General features: G+C 51.8%; 7 protein-coding genes across 7 annotated transcripts; 2 read left to right on the top strand and 5 right to left on the bottom strand.

The window, feature by feature from the left end:
* Positions 1-788: 788 nt before the first annotated feature.
* Positions 789-2,123, bottom strand: J4E82_005273 (uncharacterized protein; the record flags this gene model as incomplete). Its single annotated transcript, XM_051731540.1, has 2 exons — positions 789-2,004; positions 2,050-2,123. 2 exons carry the CDS (start codon positions 2,121-2,123, stop codon positions 789-791), a joined length of 1,290 nt encoding a protein of 429 aa, XP_051588730.1.
* Positions 2,124-2,440: 317 nt separating this feature from the next.
* J4E82_005272 (uncharacterized protein) lies at positions 2,441-4,115 on the top strand (the record flags this gene model as incomplete). The annotated part of the gene is made up of 2 exons (XM_051731539.1): positions 2,441-2,945; positions 3,001-4,115. The coding sequence occupies 2 exons, from the start codon at positions 2,441-2,443 to the stop codon at positions 4,113-4,115; spliced, it is 1,620 nt and encodes a 539-aa protein (XP_051588729.1).
* Positions 4,116-4,900: 785 nt separating this feature from the next.
* On the bottom strand, positions 4,901-6,262 carry J4E82_005271 (uncharacterized protein; the record flags this gene model as incomplete). Its single annotated transcript, XM_051731538.1, has 1 exon — positions 4,901-6,262. One exon carries the CDS (start codon positions 6,260-6,262, stop codon positions 4,901-4,903), a length of 1,362 nt encoding a protein of 453 aa, XP_051588728.1.
* Positions 6,263-6,778: 516 nt separating this feature from the next.
* On the bottom strand, positions 6,779-8,264 carry DPH1 (Diphthamide biosynthesis protein 1; the record flags this gene model as incomplete). Its single annotated transcript, XM_051731537.1, has 2 exons — positions 6,779-8,004; positions 8,084-8,264. The coding sequence occupies 2 exons, from the start codon at positions 8,262-8,264 to the stop codon at positions 6,779-6,781; spliced, it is 1,407 nt and encodes a 468-aa protein (XP_051588727.1).
* Positions 8,265-8,720: 456 nt separating this feature from the next.
* J4E82_005269 (uncharacterized protein) lies at positions 8,721-9,787 on the bottom strand (the record flags this gene model as incomplete). Its single annotated transcript, XM_051731536.1, has 3 exons — positions 8,721-9,260; positions 9,312-9,449; positions 9,500-9,787. 3 exons carry the CDS (start codon positions 9,785-9,787, stop codon positions 8,721-8,723), a joined length of 966 nt encoding a protein of 321 aa, XP_051588726.1.
* A 2,601-nt stretch (positions 9,788-12,388) lies between these two features.
* J4E82_005268 (uncharacterized protein) lies at positions 12,389-14,171 on the bottom strand (the record flags this gene model as incomplete). Its single annotated transcript, XM_051731535.1, has 4 exons — positions 12,389-13,460; positions 13,512-13,939; positions 13,998-14,105; positions 14,157-14,171. The coding sequence occupies 4 exons, from the start codon at positions 14,169-14,171 to the stop codon at positions 12,389-12,391; spliced, it is 1,623 nt and encodes a 540-aa protein (XP_051588725.1).
* A 393-nt stretch (positions 14,172-14,564) lies between these two features.
* Positions 14,565-15,179, top strand: J4E82_005267 (uncharacterized protein; the record flags this gene model as incomplete). The annotated part of the gene is made up of 1 exon (XM_051731534.1): positions 14,565-15,179. The coding sequence occupies one exon, from the start codon at positions 14,565-14,567 to the stop codon at positions 15,177-15,179; it is 615 nt and encodes a 204-aa protein (XP_051588724.1).
* Between the last annotated feature and the right edge of the window lie 805 nt (positions 15,180-15,984).

Below are 15,984 nucleotides of genomic sequence, written 5' to 3'. Positions count from 1 at the left end.
TGTAGTGACAGTGGTGGGCGGCAGTGAGGCCATCACTACACTCGTTATGACTGAAGTGACTGTTGTCACCCCACCGCCTGGCGTTGTTGTGATCCAAACGACCCTGCCTGACGAAGTCCTTGTAGGCATGGGCATGGGCGTTAGACCAGGAATCAGAATGCTAGACAGATGCGGAAGGTCTATAGTTGATGGTTTGGGCCTAAGAGAAGGAAGATTGAGGAAACCGTGCCAGAAACCGGGTGTCTTCTTGAGCTGTGTCGGCGTTGAGGCGCTTTGGGTCACTGTAGCGGCATTGCTTTGCGGCAAAGCTAGAGCAAGAATGACAATCCAAAGCACAAATGTGAGCATCTTGTTGTGTATTGTTGTTGGTGTTTGCTCAACGGATTTGATTGAAGGTGGACGGTTCAAAGAGTTATTGTGGTAAGTTTGTCGGTGGTGAGTCAAATTTGTAACCAGCAACGCGTGTCATATATGTGCGGAATAAGTGCCTTCTAATGGCGGCAGTATATGAGGTGAAGGTGAAGGACTTGAATGCAAAAGTGTGAGTCGGAAGCATGTCACCCTTACACTTGAAGTATATGACGTGAAAGGATCGTGATGAATGTGAGTATGCTGCTAAAATGATTGATCCTAGCGTGATAGTCTCCGAGGGTTCCCTACAACGTTCATATCCGGCTGCATTCTGTTGTTTGTAACGCGCATGTGCGGTGGCTGATAATGGGGTCGAGTCCAACATGTATCGTCAGAATTTCAGCATCTTTATTTGTAGCTGACATACGATCTAGCATTTATTCCTGAATATACTTCTTGAGACTCCTTAGCCTTTCCATGGCGCTTTCAAGGACGTCATCGTTCTTACACACGGCAAACCGTAACCAGTCTTCGACAATGTGCGCATTACCTGGAGTAAAGAACTCAGTCGGGGGGATAGCTGCCACGCCAACTTCTTTGATCAAGAACCAACTGAGCTGGAAGTCCCTCGGCCTTTCCGCTACATGAGGGGGGAACTCGTAATCACTTGGTAGTTTGACCTTGGACATGTTCACCAACACGAAGTAACCGCCCTCTGGCTCTGAGTAGGGTAGCTTGAGCTCGTCAAAGACGGCGGTAAACTTGTCGATCTTTGCTTTCATCTCCTTCTTTGACTCTTCCCAAAAGTTGTGTGCATCGGCTTGCTCGAAACCAATGGCCGTTGCTTCTTGAAGCGGCGAGACACTGCTGTAGCAGATTCGTGTATGCGCTGCACTGACATACTTGATCAGGTGCTCAGGACCGATCAGCCAGCCAACTCTCCAACCAGTAGCATAGAAGTTCTTGCCTCCTGAGCCGACAGTCAATGTGAGCTTGGCGATCTCCGGTGAAAGCGTAGCGACGCGGGTAAAAGGAACATAGTATAAGCGATCGTAGACTTCGTCTGAGAGGATGATGATGTTGTGTTTTACGCACACATCGCCAATAGCTTGCAGTTCTTCCTTGGAAAAGACCTTGCCAATAGGGTTGTGGGGAGAGTTGATGACAATCATGCGGGTCTTGGGTGTGATGGCAGCTTCCAGTTCTTTCATGTCAAGACTCCATTCAGCTGCAGACGTTGTCTTGGTCGCACCGTCTTTGGGGGGATGCAGGGGCACGTAGACAACCTTTCCACCTGGCATTTCAATATTGCTAATGTACTGGTCGAAGAAGGGCTCGAAGACGATGACCTCGTCTCCTTCTTCCAGAAAGCCCATGAAGGCACTAAGCATGCCTTCGTTTGCACCGGTTGTGATTGTGACTTCCTTGTCGGGATCTAACTCGCGACCGAAGAAAGGAGAGTAGGCATTGGCAATGGCCTTCTTTAACCGCGGGCGGCCTTTGGTGGGCGAGTACTGGTTGCAGTCTACTTGGTCGAGGGCAGCCTTAGCGGCATCGAGGACGAATTTGGGAGGGTTGTAGCCAAAGAAGCCCTGGCCCATGTTGACGATGGGCTGCACAGGCGAGGCCGCCGCAGCTTCATTGACAATGGACCTGTCGCTGTTAGCTGTTGTCGCACGCAGGAGCTTAACAACCTACCAGACATCCTGCTTCTGCCCAGCGACTCGCTTCGCGGGCTTGAAGGGGTCTTCTCTTCTTATTGTCGCAGACATGGCTCGTTGCGGGAGGGAGCAGCTGGTGGGGCACTTTAGAGTTGGAGATGGTCTCTTGGTGGCGGTTCGGATGGATGTTGTAGCTCGAGTCACGATACTTCGCATGGCAGTATCGTTGGCACATGGGAGATCCGCGAAGAGTCACAAATGGTAGCGCCAGGTACGAGAGAGGGTGCTTGTACAAAGTAAGTATTGCGTGCTCCAGTCCGTCGTCTGCCGTCATCAAGCGGGGGCATTTCCGAGATAGCGCCGGTCTCGCTCGTCGCGTTACCCCAGAATAATTCGCGTCGCGTGCGTCGAGCCACTCATCTTCGAATATGGTCGACTGCCCCATCTGTGCCAAAGCCGTCAAGGACGCCCGAATCAACGAACACATCGACAGCGGCTGCCAAGACTTTCTTCTTGAAGCAGAACCACAGGGCACGCCGAGTTTGGGAAAGGCCTACAGCTTCTTCACCCCAGGCGCACGCAAACCCCCGGGCGCGACGCAGAAGAATGGACACCCAACCTCATCGCCTCCGCCACCGCCAGCAGCCACGCAGCTGGTAGAGCGATCCAAGACACCGCCTGCCTCGTCCAAACGTCCTTTTGACGAGGCAGCAGATGCACAGACAAATGGCGAGCCGCATTCGCCATCAGCCCCAAAGCGGGCGCGGAAGCTCAAGGCAGTTGCCGATGCCATGCCGCTGGCTGAGCGTATGAGGCCCATATCGTTGGACGATGTATATGGCCAAGAGCTCGTCGGCCCTGGCGGCGTTCTTCGAGGCATGGTCGATGAGGGCAGACTGCCATCAATGGTGCTCTGGGGACGACCGGGAACGGGTAATGCTTCCTCTACATCTTGCACGCTCGACTCGAGAGCTGACTATTTGACAAGGCAAGACTACAATTGCACGCCTAATCGCCAACAAATCAGGCTCGCGCTTCGTCGAGATCAACAGTACAAGCACAAAGCTCGAGGAAGTGCGCAAGATCTTCACAGAAGCCTTCAGGGAGCTGCAGCTGACGGGTCGAAGGACCATCGTCTTCTGCGACGAGCTGCATCGCTTCTCAAAGACACAGCAAGACGCCTTCCTTGGGCCTGTAGAGTCTGGCACAATAACCCTCATAGCAGCAACAACCGAGAACCCATCCTTCAAAGTCATCTCCGCACTGCTCTCAAGATGTCGCACCTTTACGCTCGACGACCTCAAAGAAGACCACCTGGTGCGAATACTAGAACGCGCAATGGCCTCCGAAAACTACACATCTCCCATCCTTGACAAGTCAATGTTGGATTACTTCGCCCGCTTCTCGGACGGTGACGCCAGAACAGCCCTCAATCTTCTCGAACTAGCTATGAACCTAGCGAAGCAACCTGACATGACCAAAGAGAAGATACAACAGAGCCTCACCAAAACCCTGGTATACGACCGCGCCGGCGACCAACATTACGATACCATATCCGCACTGCATAAGTCCATACGAGGCTCCGATCCAGACGCCGCGTTATACTACCTAGCACGTATGCTAGAATCTGGCGAGGACCCACGATACATAGCCCGCCGCCTCATCGTCGTCGCATCCGAAGACGTGGGATTGGCAGATAACACCATGCTATCCCTCGTGACAGCCACATATTCCGCCTGCGAGAAGATTGGCATGCCCGAGTGTCGCATCAACCTCGCCCACGCCGTCACTGCCCTTTCTCTCTCACCCAAATCGACGCGCGTATACCGAGGGTTGCACAGTGCCATGGATGCGTTGAAGGAGCCAGGAGTCGCCGCCTTGGCCATACCGCATCACATACGCAATGCGCCGACAAAGTTGATGAAGGATATGGGCTACGGTGATGGATACAAATACAACCCGGACTATCTAGACGGCAAGGTGAAGCAGGAGTACTTGCCCGAAGCACTGCGAGGCCGTTCGTTCTTAGAAGACACTGATTTGGGAAGCAAGGTTGATCCCGATCTCATCGAAGACGACGAGTTGATGCCTGAGATTGACTGAACGCAAGATTTGGATAGCGTTGACTCGAATTAGTTGCATCTACTCAGCATTATTTCGGAGTCTGGCATAGCAAATATGATACCCATCACGCGATTCATCCTATGTCGGTCATACGCGAGTGGTGAATGTGTTCAGTCGACTTACCTACAAATCTTGGATTCTCTAAACAAAACAGCTAGTCGCGATATGCAGAAGGTCTGTTTCAGGTGCTGTGTGCCTTGATATGCGATACGTGGGCGCCCACTCGATATGTCTTACGTCCCCCCGCGAAGGGCGTTTGCTGACAGCAACATCCCTTGTAGTGCTCATCCACCCCTCATCCTCGAACTCAATGCTCTTTCCTATCGTTCACATCGTCTCCATACTGCGATACCACTTCTATCTCTAGGCCAAGCCATACATGCGGATGCGAAGTGCGATAGTTTACTATTCCAAACCACCTGAGTCGATATCTTGGTCGGTCTGTCAGGGCAAGATGGATAACGGTACAATCGGCATCATCATTTTCTTCATTGTTAGCTCTTACCTTGGTCATATCCTTCTTCATCGCGTTATCAAGACCCCGGCGCAGTACGAGAGGCCGAAAGTAGCGACGGTAGATGAAGGAAGTGAGTATAGCATGTCATGGATAGAAACAGCGACTATTCAGTGAGATGCAAGGTCTTGGTAACTTATTCTAGACAGACAGTAAGACCACTCCGTGAGACGCTACCAAGCATATAATTCTAACGAACTCAGAACAACCAAGGTGACCAACGTACGACACGGTCTCCCAGTCTCTCGGTTTAACTTGATTTCCCCTTCTTCGCCTTTCCCTTCGCCTTTGCATCACCACATCCTGCTTTCTTTCCAGATGTCTTTACGGGTGTCCCAGCCAGCGTATTCATACCCCGAGCTTTCTCATTCTCCCGCTCCCGCGCACACATTTCGCAATACCACTCTTCTTCTTCTGGGATCGCCTTGCGGATGTTAATGCAACGATCATGATACCAGCCGATTGGGCATTGTTCGTTGTCGCAGCAAATCATGAGACTGCCGTCGTCAGGAAGGCGACACGAACAATAGGGATTGGGGTCGTGCGCAGTCTGAACTTGGGTTTTTGGTTGCGATTTACGTTTTGCTGCGGTCTCGGACTTGGCTGGAGCCTTAAGCTTTGCTTGAGGTCTGGTCTTGGGCTGCTTCTGTCTTGTTTCATCGGCAGGCGGGATGGGGGTTTGGTATCGCTGAGATTGACGGCGTATGCTCTGGACAGCTTGTGGTTCGGAAATGACAGGAGCAGGAACATTCTGTACAGTCTGTGGCCTACCTTGCACTACAACTTCGGTTACGATTTGCGGAACAGCCGTTTGAGCAGTTGGCGGTTCGGACAACTTCGATGTCTCGGGTATAGGTAGACGGAGGACTGGAACCTTCGAATCGGTACTACCTTGCTCTAAGGGCCAACCTTGTACCCTAAGGAAGCTTCCATTCTTACTCAGCTTACCCTTCTCGATTGTGAAGCGTCGCTGGAGTTGTCCCTTCTCATTCATTACCTCGATGCTCTTCTCGTACAACTTGGTTTCGCCATGGCCGTGGAGGTACATGGCCGCTGATTGCTTCATCGCATGATTGGCTTCACCAAGGCTCTTGAAGCCACCAATGAAGAGATGCTCTTCTTTATCCCTGGCATCGCAGTGCAGGTCGATGTACATACCATAATGTACAGGCAGAGCAGGCGATGCGCTGGCACGCTGCCAGATACGATCACCGTTGACGTCTTGACGGACAGAGCAGACTGCGTCCAACTCGTAGCGCAGAAGAACACGGTTTCTACTGTCCAGTATCTCGTAAAGGTTATTAGTGTTTAGCTCTGTTGTCGCGCCCCAGTGTACGTTTGCCTCAATTTCCCCAGCAGCATGCTTACGCATGGCTTCATAGGCACTGGTGAAGTCCTCAGACACAGTAATGAGTCGTGACACTGCGCTGCCTGACTTTTTGAGAAGATCGTGCATGTAGACGCCGTAGTGAATGGCAGAATCCGGAGACTCATCAGCGGTAGATGTAAGGGAATCTAGTCGCGCCATCTTCGAAGAGCGCTGGGGAGCGATTGCGGAAGTCACTGATCGCTTCCGCTTCTCAGGAGTAGCGGCAGGTGCCATTAGACTCATGTCGGGCTCGGCAATCTCGGTCTCGGAGATGGGAGAAAGAGCTGTTGAAAATGACAGTATTGCGGACCAGAAGATGTTAAGATGTCTCCTTCCAAAATCACAAGACAAATTAGAGTTGGGTCAGTGGGGAGTGGGGAGTGGACGAATATCAGAGCAAATGTTGACTGTAATGCAGTGAGCTGCCGAAACAAGGCGAGTGCTTAGAAGTGAATTTGTATACGTCCGTGTTTGTGGGTATCACTACAGAAAGATGTTTCTTTGATGGTGTTGCGATGAAAGCCCGGAACAAGCGAAAAGCATTCTAGTCCAGTGAGAGCATTGGCTCAGGGCCTCGAGACTTTTGATTGGGGCCACTGTCTCCCTGCACCGATTTGCCACGAAGACAACCTGGAAAGCCGGAGGGAAAGATGTAAAAAGTCCCAAAGAATCGCAAAATCTGTAGGCGCCATGCAAAAACATAAATGATATCCATTTGAGCGGAAGCGAAAGCCGTCGTCATGTAGGATCCATCAATATTCACGCTCCAACTGGTACCTCCGCGGCCTTCACATGGTCTATAGTAGTCCGCCCTAGGCCCTCTTTGGCGTAAAAGTCCATGGGATAGAGATTCTTTCTCTCCTTCGCTTCAGCTCTCCTCACTGTGTCGTCTTCCTCTAGCCATGGCGCGTCTCTCACGCCGAGCGTAACGAGTGCCTCGTAAGGGCTCAACAGCGGCCTTGGGAAGGCGTAGCCCCAATCGATGCTCAACCTGGGACATGCGATTTGTACCCAAGCCTCTACATCTGACATCATTGCCAACTTTCCAGGGAAGATCTCCGACATGAGCAAGTTGACACACTTGATACCTTGTCGCGCCAACTCGTTCTCAATGAGCGTCAGGGTGTGTGGGTTTCCCTGTCGGCCTAGCGAGCCAAGAATAACACCCCAAGTGCGTGCTTTCCGGGCTGTGAGGATGGCAGTGCGCCTCAAGTCGTAGAGAGAATCATGTTCATAAGTCTCGTGTGTAAGTCGCCTCGAGTATGGATCGTAGCGGTATGCAGGTATATGTGGATTGGCGATCATGGCGCTCTCAAGATGAAAACGTCCATCGCCAAGATATAGTATCATGTCGGGCACCTCCTCCTCTTTGCCTCTCGCATTGAGCTGACCTGGCTTGATGGCCATTGACGGTGACGTGCAGCCGAGAATTTCACCCTTGGACAAAGGTGCAATCTGCGGCACAAATGGATTATAGCCTTCCTTGCGCAGTATCGGCACGATGCCGTGTATTGTAGCGTTGAACTGAATAGTACCAACCAAAGCGATAGTCTTTCCGGCAGCGAAGTTTTCTGTGATGGTATTGATCAAGTGCTGTGTGTCGATACTGATGGAGACGAAGATGTACAACGTCGCGATCTTGGTCACTGCTACCGGTATCAGACAACTGTGCGCGTAATGTATCAAAAGGTCGCAGCCGAGCGCTCGCGCTGTGTAGTCGTCTATGCAACACGCCCCGTAGGTGACATCACCCATTATCAACGTCGAAGTACCAGGGCAGAATCGCGTCAGAATGTCGGATATGGTGGTTGCGAATAGCAGCAGTCCCTCGGGAAACTGCAAAGCTATCGACTTGGCTCCTGATGTCCGTATGCGGTGTATACATTTGTGGATCTCGAAGTTGTAGTTGGGCGGTAGGAGCGCGATGGCGTCGTTGATTTCTTGGTCGTGCAGAATCTCGTCGGGGATCGCATTCAGGACACGAGCTGTACGCCGAGGCTGGGCAACTTGGGTACATGTTAGGTCCTCGGTGCATTAGAAAGCTCTTCTGTGGGCTCCTCACACCTTGTATCGCGCTCGAATCTTCAATATTGGCATTGGGGTCTGCTTGCTGCTCGCCCGCTTTCTCTCCCGCCTTTCTCCCTACGAAGCGCCTTTTCGGCTGTTTCTGCACGGGCGCGACCTCTTCTGGCATACCCTGGTCCGCATCGGGACCCAGGTTGGTTGCAGCTCTATCGTCCTCCATTGTGTGTGGTTCGTGGTTGAGCGCGTCGCGGGGATCGGGTGGGATGATGTGGCGGGGCGAACATTTTTGGCAGGGCTGAACTTCCAGGGTCCACAAGTGTCACTTCTTCAACTCTAGCCCGCTAGCTAGTACTCACTCATTAGAACAAGACGATATATACGCCGCTGGGCCTTCAAATATCGAGAAGAACAGCATGCCTACCAACAACATGACAACGTCTCCTCTCGACTCGAGACGCGTGCTCACAATCAAGGGGGCCACGCACCACCAAGTGGCATTCTAGCGAAAGCGCATAGCTTCCCTCCAACTTATAAGTATGTCTTTACAATCATTACATTAACATTATATGCTTCAGCATTACCATTTTAGGTCCACAGCCATGAATGAAACAGAGATCTATGTTGGGTATCACGTAACACAGACAGCCACGTACTGCACGTACAAGCACCAACCATTTCATATGTTCAGTTTCCCTCCAAGCCAGAATCCGCCAATCCACAGGGCACCCCAAACTGGCTGAGAGAAAGCTCGAAGCACCGCCGGGCCGGGACACGTTCCTGTCAAGCCCCAACCAATACCAAAAGCCACAGCTCCCATCACGAATCTTTTATCCACATCTTGCAAAGTCTTCGTAGGCAGCGAGAACTTGTCAGCGAACGATGGTGAGCCGTGAAGACCTTTCACCTGATTCTCGATCAGATTGGGTAACACGCCGAAGACTATGACCAGAGCAAGGGATGGATCCCAGTGTTGCAAGTTTGGGAAAGAGAGGAAGGCTGCAACTTTGTCTGGGTGTGCCATTTGCGAAATATGGAGACCAAGAGCAAAGAGTAAACCTGACAAGGCTTGCGTGGTAACACGCGCAGCAGACTCTTCTTTGGTGTCCTTGGTGGTGGTGGTGGTGGTGGGCGAAACTGTGACTTGAGCCACAATTCCGGGTATCGTTCGAGTAGCGATTATGCTCAGCGCTGCCAACACAAGAAGTGACACAGTCGTCTCTGTAGACGGATATACGGGTGCATAGCATGGTGTACTGCTAGGGCATACCGACGTCGATAAACTTGGGTGAGCGAAATGATGGGTTATAACTGCCGTGGGAAAGAACGTAGCGACGGCGACGGCTGAGCGGCCACTCAGTCTGGAAAGACCACACAACATGTGTCCGGAAGTGCATCCATTCGACATCTGGCCGTTCGAGTCAGTCCTGTAAGATTCCTCTATTGAGAATCTCTCACCTTAGTTCCCCATCCTATGAGGGCACCAGTTGCTACTGTTGCAACGACAACTTGAGAACTGATCTGTAAAGCAGGGTACTCAGTGATCAACTGTGGTGCTAATGCCTTCAATGGCACGTAGCTGGCGGCCATGCCAGTAAAGAAGGCGAGCAGTTCTTTCGTGGGCGCTGAGAAGAATTTGCGTAGATAGCCGCTGGCACCCAGAACATCTCCATTCTGATAAAGGAGGTTGCTAGTTGCTTGATGCAGCAGCAATGCGCCGATGGTGGTCTCGATAGGCGTGAACATTCTCTTGGTAAGGTATTGTCGTATCGTCGATAGTCTTTACTTTCAAGGCTTGACTTCCATCAAGGGGTCTCCCTAACGGATGGTGCAGCAGAACGAAAGTAGCCAAATCAAAGAAAGCCACAGCCAATACAGGCCAGCAAGCCGTTTGTAGACACCTCATTATGAACCCCTAGATACTAATCAGTCCTAGATCTTCCTCGCTAACGGCCCAAAGCGGCACACGTGCCAATCGCCGTGTAAACATCCTCCTAGTCGGCGACCTCGAGATGCAAATGTGGAATTAGCCGAGATGTGGCTATTCTGACGATGGTAATATCGTGGAGGACGGACTGGTGGCGCGCCGGCAGCAGATATGCACATTCCCCTAAGTTGCCTAGCGTGGCCCTTAAACGTGGCTCGCGCGTGGCAGGTGCGCGGGTCTTCGGCGACGAGAATGGACCCAAAGGATAAGACAAGGGAACATTACGCGGGTTATGGCTTGCACGACCGCATGGCAAGGCTGATGGCTTTGAGGACGACGTTTGGCCGAGTCGATGAGACGTGTCACGACTTGACATGTCTTATGATTGCTGCGTCGTAATGACGGATGGAAGTTGTCCCTGTCCAGATGTGTTCGGTGTCCTCGAGGATGGTCGGCGACTTCTTCTTCGCAACACGTAACATCGGGAATACCACGGAGTCACTGCAATACGGTATGAATTACTAAGATGATCCGAAAGGTACCGGTCGGTGTCCAGAAGGTTTCTAGAAGGACTTTGTGCGACAAGTGGAAGGCGCTGTCGGGTAACAGCCACTGGCGCAACTTCCATCAATGACGTCTACCACAGCCGCGGGTGGCCTCTCTACAAGACGCGTCGCTTGTCTTCCAGTAAACAATCTCAAACACGAGTTCTCGAAATTCTTCACACCGCCGCGGATCGACCGCATATAGGACCCGCTTATCTACATTATTCTCCGTGGTTGATCTGCAAGTCGAAGCGACCTCGCCGACCAGAAGGCCTGTTGTGGAAGCAAAGAAATACTTCTCAAATATGAGCAAGCATGCCAAATTGCCCAACGATTTGCGATACACCGTTGACGCCCGCGAAGACACGCTGCGAATATCTTTGCATCCTGGGTTAATGCCAGCCTTTAATTCCCAAACAACTCCTCGAACCACCCTCTCGCCCAATAAACCCTCAACCCATTCCACCCCATCAAGCCCTCCAACCCAACCGCTGCCAGCCACCCATCCATCTTCCCCCGCCTCCTATTCCGTCTGGCCGTATGACTTCGCATCCAAATCTCACCGAACTCTTTCTCGATCTCGATATGCACCTTGACATGTCTCGCGCAAATCCAATCCAGATCAGGATACACGAACACCTCCCTCACAGCCATGGTAAAGAAGGAGCGCCAAAGCGGGTTCGTGTGTAGAGAGAAGAGGGTTGCGAAGTAGGTGCTGGTATCCAATTGCTCGTTGCGCCTCAGCCTCTCGCGCATACACTCAGCGTCATCAAACCTGAATAGAAGCTCGGGTTGACGAAGTTGGAGAGTAAGAAGCGGCGCTATGTCAACGCATGATCGATTCGTTCGCCATGCATCCTCACCATCCCAGTTTTGCACTCCGATCACTACGTCGCCGACTGGCATGACAATGCCGCGTTTGGTTATATTGAGGTCTTCGACAGCAAGAGCAAAGTTGCGCATGCATAAGTACAGATTCGTGTGTGCTGCATATATAGGGAGGTACTCTGAGCGTACTTGGCGACAAGTTTGTGCAAGGCCTAGGTCCTGACGTTGGAGACGGTGCCACTCTACGTTATTGTGGTAGTCTTTGATGTGCTTTAGTTTGACTCTCGTATTCGGATTCGAGCATGGACCGTCTTTTGAACAAGCTGCTACGAACAGGTAGATGATATCGCGGAGTTCTAGGGGTCAGTATTAGAGAGTTGGGATACTGCATAGAGATTCACGATGATGAACGTACCGCCCGGCAGATCCAAGAAACCAATTTTATGGTTGCTTTTGAGCCTACTGGATGCATCAGGTTCTACGCGAATTGATATATCCATCTTGCTGGTTTGCGATATTGTAACGTTTTTCGTTTCGGGGGTTCGATCACCCAAAGTTTTTGTAAACGGTTGCGGTCACAAAAGTCCTGCTACAAAAAGACTAAGCAGTATATTCAAAAACATCTTGACGGCATTTATAACAAAGATTTGACCTAGTCATGTCTACTGGTATGACTCTTTCGCACGTAGTGTTGTGCACAGCCACAGCTTACATCCCTAAGATGGATTAGTCCTTGATCGATTAGGTGCGAGGCTGAAAACAAGCTGAACTGAAAATGGGAGCATCAGCCTTATGTTCACATATTAGGCTAGTAGTCGAACCACATATACTCAAGGTCTAACCACATGCTCAAGAAATTCAAGACCGATATCTTTGATACATTGTTTCATCGCTTGTTCCTTCTCAAGTACAATAGTTCGGACAGAAATGGAGGTCTACGAGGCCAGCTCGATGAGCAAAGCCCTTTCCGAAACGTCCAAGGGTCTGCGATGCTACAGCAGCATTATTTTCAGGTTCATATTCGACATGTCGTTCTTCCAGGAAGCTTCAATACACCTCACCAAAGCCCTTTCTTTCCGCATCTTGCATCTTGTCAATCTCCGTCTCTCCAATCTTGGTCTCGGTATTACCAAACTCGTGATTTGCTTCTCGCTCCTCCTCGCTCTTCTCGACAATCATGTTACCCTTGAGCGCTTCCACGAGGATCGGTTCTCCTTCCTTCTCCTTGGCGAACGCAGCGTCGTCACTAGTGGCATCGCCGTCACCTAGTCTGTCAGTTCTGGCACCGTTGCCCATGCCTGATTCCTCCTTCCAGCTCTGCTCTGTCTGCTTGCGTTGCAATTTGCGTTCCTTGGACTGCTTGCGCTGTGTTGAACTTGCCCGGAGGAACTTGCGGTGGTGAACCTGTTGCATACCTGGGAAATAGTCTGAATCGTCAGAGAAGCCCTCGCCTGGTGTCTTATGGGGCTGCAAGTGGCGTAGGACGGCAGCGGTTCGCGGTTGCGCATGGTTACCCGATCGCGACATGGAAGAAGCTGCTTCCTCGCCCTCACTGCTCGTAGCATCGTTGGACGCATCGTTTGGAGATGCTGGTGTTGGTGGCATTTCCGGGATATTCTTAGTGCTCTGTTTTCGCGATAGCTTCGCCGGTGAGGGTTCATTGATGATGGGAGCATGTTCAGTCTGCGGCGCTGCGACGGGGTGATCTTCCTGTTCGCTTTCTACTGGCTCCATATGTGTGACTGCGGGGGGAGGCAGCTGCTGGGATTGATGTCCCATGTACTCCATGGTGTTCTTGCGCATTGGTCGGCGGGGGTAGTTGATCTTGTCATGGTCACAGCCGTTGACGCATCCTCCCCATCGGCGCGTAGGTATGGTAGGGGACGATGTGGCTCCTGTTTGACCTAATCCAGTCAAGGGTGTAGCTCTGCTCGGTGTAGATGAGGTAGCGCTCTTGGTCTCTTCTTTCTCCTTGGCAGCGCGGCGCTTGAGTTCTGACCATGTCCGTAGCTCGTTCTGGAGGATGTATCGGCCGTTATTCTCGCTTCGCTTCATGATGATGAACTCGCAGTGGTTAACGTTACGGAGGTCTTCGAAATACTCAACCGACCAATGGTACCTGATTGTGTTAGCACTCTGAACGAGGACCTCGAGCTCCAATGCAGCTCACCATTTCATGAGAAAGACACGCGACATTAGCCCGTGAGTAACCAGGACGCAGACACTGGGAAAGTTGTCGTCTTGGAAGGATCTCCATAGGCTCTCGTTGAAGCCACTGACACGATCGTACGCGTCTGCCGCGCTCTCGCCATCAGGTATGCGGTAGAAGAAGTGACCATAGTCGGCCCTCTCCTGCCACATGCGCTCCATCTCGGCGGAACATGGCTGGAAGTTGCCGAAGTCCTGTTCTCGTATCCGTGGCTCTTCGTATACGGTTATCTTGTTGCGAGGAAAAGGCGATGGCGTGGGGTCGTCCGAGGTCAGCGTGCGGAGGATGCCTTCTGTCGTTTCGCGCGTTCGGCGGTAAGGTGAAGTGTAGAACTGGAGTGTATCGTCTGGCTTGAGGAGAGAGCGCAGTTGTCGCCCCGCTTCTTCTGCCTATGGTGGCCTGAGTCAGTCGTGTCTCGTCTCAAGCTTCGGGGCACAGTGAGCGTACCTGTGTCCAACCATGCTGGGTCAGTTTCACTCGGTGGTCGGGGATGAACTGGTGGATGTCGCGATTCTTGTTTCCCTCGGATTGGGCATGGCGGATCAATATGATCATCTGCGTAGCAATCAGCCATTGACCTTGGTGGTATTAATAAAGTGGACCTACGCGGGGTTTCCCCATGTTGGAGTAGGTGGGATGTGTGGGCGGAGAGACTTTTGGAGGCTTGTGTGTGGGCAGTTGCTGCTATGACAAGATACAGAGAGGTTTGCAAGGCACCAAGGAGTTATGTACAGAGGTGCAGGGAAAGTGCGATCAAGGGCGTTTCATGTGTTGCTGCAAGCCCGACGATAGCGGCGGATGGCGACTTCGCTGGCGCAAATGGCTCGTCTCGCCGGCCGTAGCGGGCATTCGCCGCAAATGCTAGCGCGTCATCCCTCGCGACTGCTTCCTAGTCCTCACAACTTTTCTACATTGCGCCAAACTATCTATTTCACGTCGCATCACACTGCCTAATCGCATCTGACTCGCCAAACAAACCTCCGCCTTCAGTCAACTGGGTACTCAACACCCATCATGTCTGAACCCATCCCCGAGTCGATACCCACATCCGCCGACTCGCGCTCTCATCGCCCGACAAAGAAGCGCGCCCTCACTCCACGCTCAGCACAAGCCTCACAGGTCGAGGCCCTCTTCGCAAAACCCGACCGCGACATCCACATCCCAGGCTCCAGCGCACTAGCCAAATCCTCTCTGCCCCCAGAAATTGTTGCCAATGTACAAGGATCTAGCGCAGGTGCTGGAAGTGGCGAGTTCCACGTCTACAAGGCGAGTCGGAGACGCGAATACGAGAGGCTGAGGATGATGGATGACGAAGTGAAAAAGGAGGAGGATGAAAAGGAGTTTGCAAAGCGGAAAGAAGAACTAGAGAAGAAGGACAAAGAGAAGACCGAGAAGAACCGACTGAAGAGGGAGAAGGCGCGACAGAGGAAAGAGAAGGCTAAGAAGGGTGGAAAGGGCGGCGACAGGGATGGCACGCCGACCGCAGAGGACAGTAAGACGAAGAAGAAGTTGGCGCCGAATGCGAACGCACCAAAGACTGGTACAGAAGAGGACACGGATACAAACAACCAAGGTGGAGAGGTCAAGAATGCCGAAGAGATTGGCTTGGTCATCGAAGACGACGATTGAGAGACATAGGCGCATAATCATGAAGTGGTTGCCTGGGGGGAAGAATAGTAATTTCAATCCAGCAAAGCTTCGTCAAGAGCTGATGGAGATACCCGTCACATATCTGGACCAGAAGGTGCGGTGACATGTTTTACTCAAGAAATTCAGTGCTGACCTTAGGTGCAAAAAGAGTCCTTACAGTTGTCATCTCATGCCAATAGTCACACTGTCCTCTGCCTTGCGCAATTTCCTGATCAACAGTCGCAACCCCTTCGCAAATTGCTTGGCGACTGGCGTCATCAACTCGTTGCAACTTGCGCTCGATTCGCGTCACGCATGAGCAATCAAAGCTCTGTTGCTTTTCAGTGATCAGCAGTACGACAGGAGAATTATGCAGGTGCGGCCCGGTAAAGTTGGCGGCTTTTTACATTCCAACCAACCACACCCACTGTCTATCGCAGTACCTTGCCAGCGTCATATGTCTGGCTCATTGCAACCTTATTTCATCTACTCTCGACAAAAAACCATTTACTTCATCTTCGATCTGCCAATCGAAGTGACTGCGCCATGAGGGCTGGGTGTTCAAGGCATTACCGCAGTCAAATTCCGATGAGGCGCAAGAATGCCGGGTTAAAAGCCGCCCCTCAAATACCAATTTGCCTGGAATTCAACCTTGATTGATACCGGCAGACCTTGTAAAGCTCCTTGTGTCTTGCCCAAGAGGCAAGTTTGTTGGACCTGCATAACACGTATTCTTGAAAACGCCGACTTGCCGACGCGCTCAGAGCTGCTTACGCCTCAAGACCCACAAAAAGTACTGCTGAGT

Source organism: Alternaria postmessia (genome assembly GCF_024291825.1).
Source record: "Alternaria postmessia strain BMP 2775 chromosome Unknown scaffold_27, whole genome shotgun sequence".
NCBI classification, from domain to species: Eukaryota; Fungi; Ascomycota; class Dothideomycetes; order Pleosporales; family Pleosporaceae; genus Alternaria; species Alternaria postmessia.
Note: the sequence above shows the minus strand (reverse complement) of the source record. Positions and strands in the feature narration are given on the sequence as shown.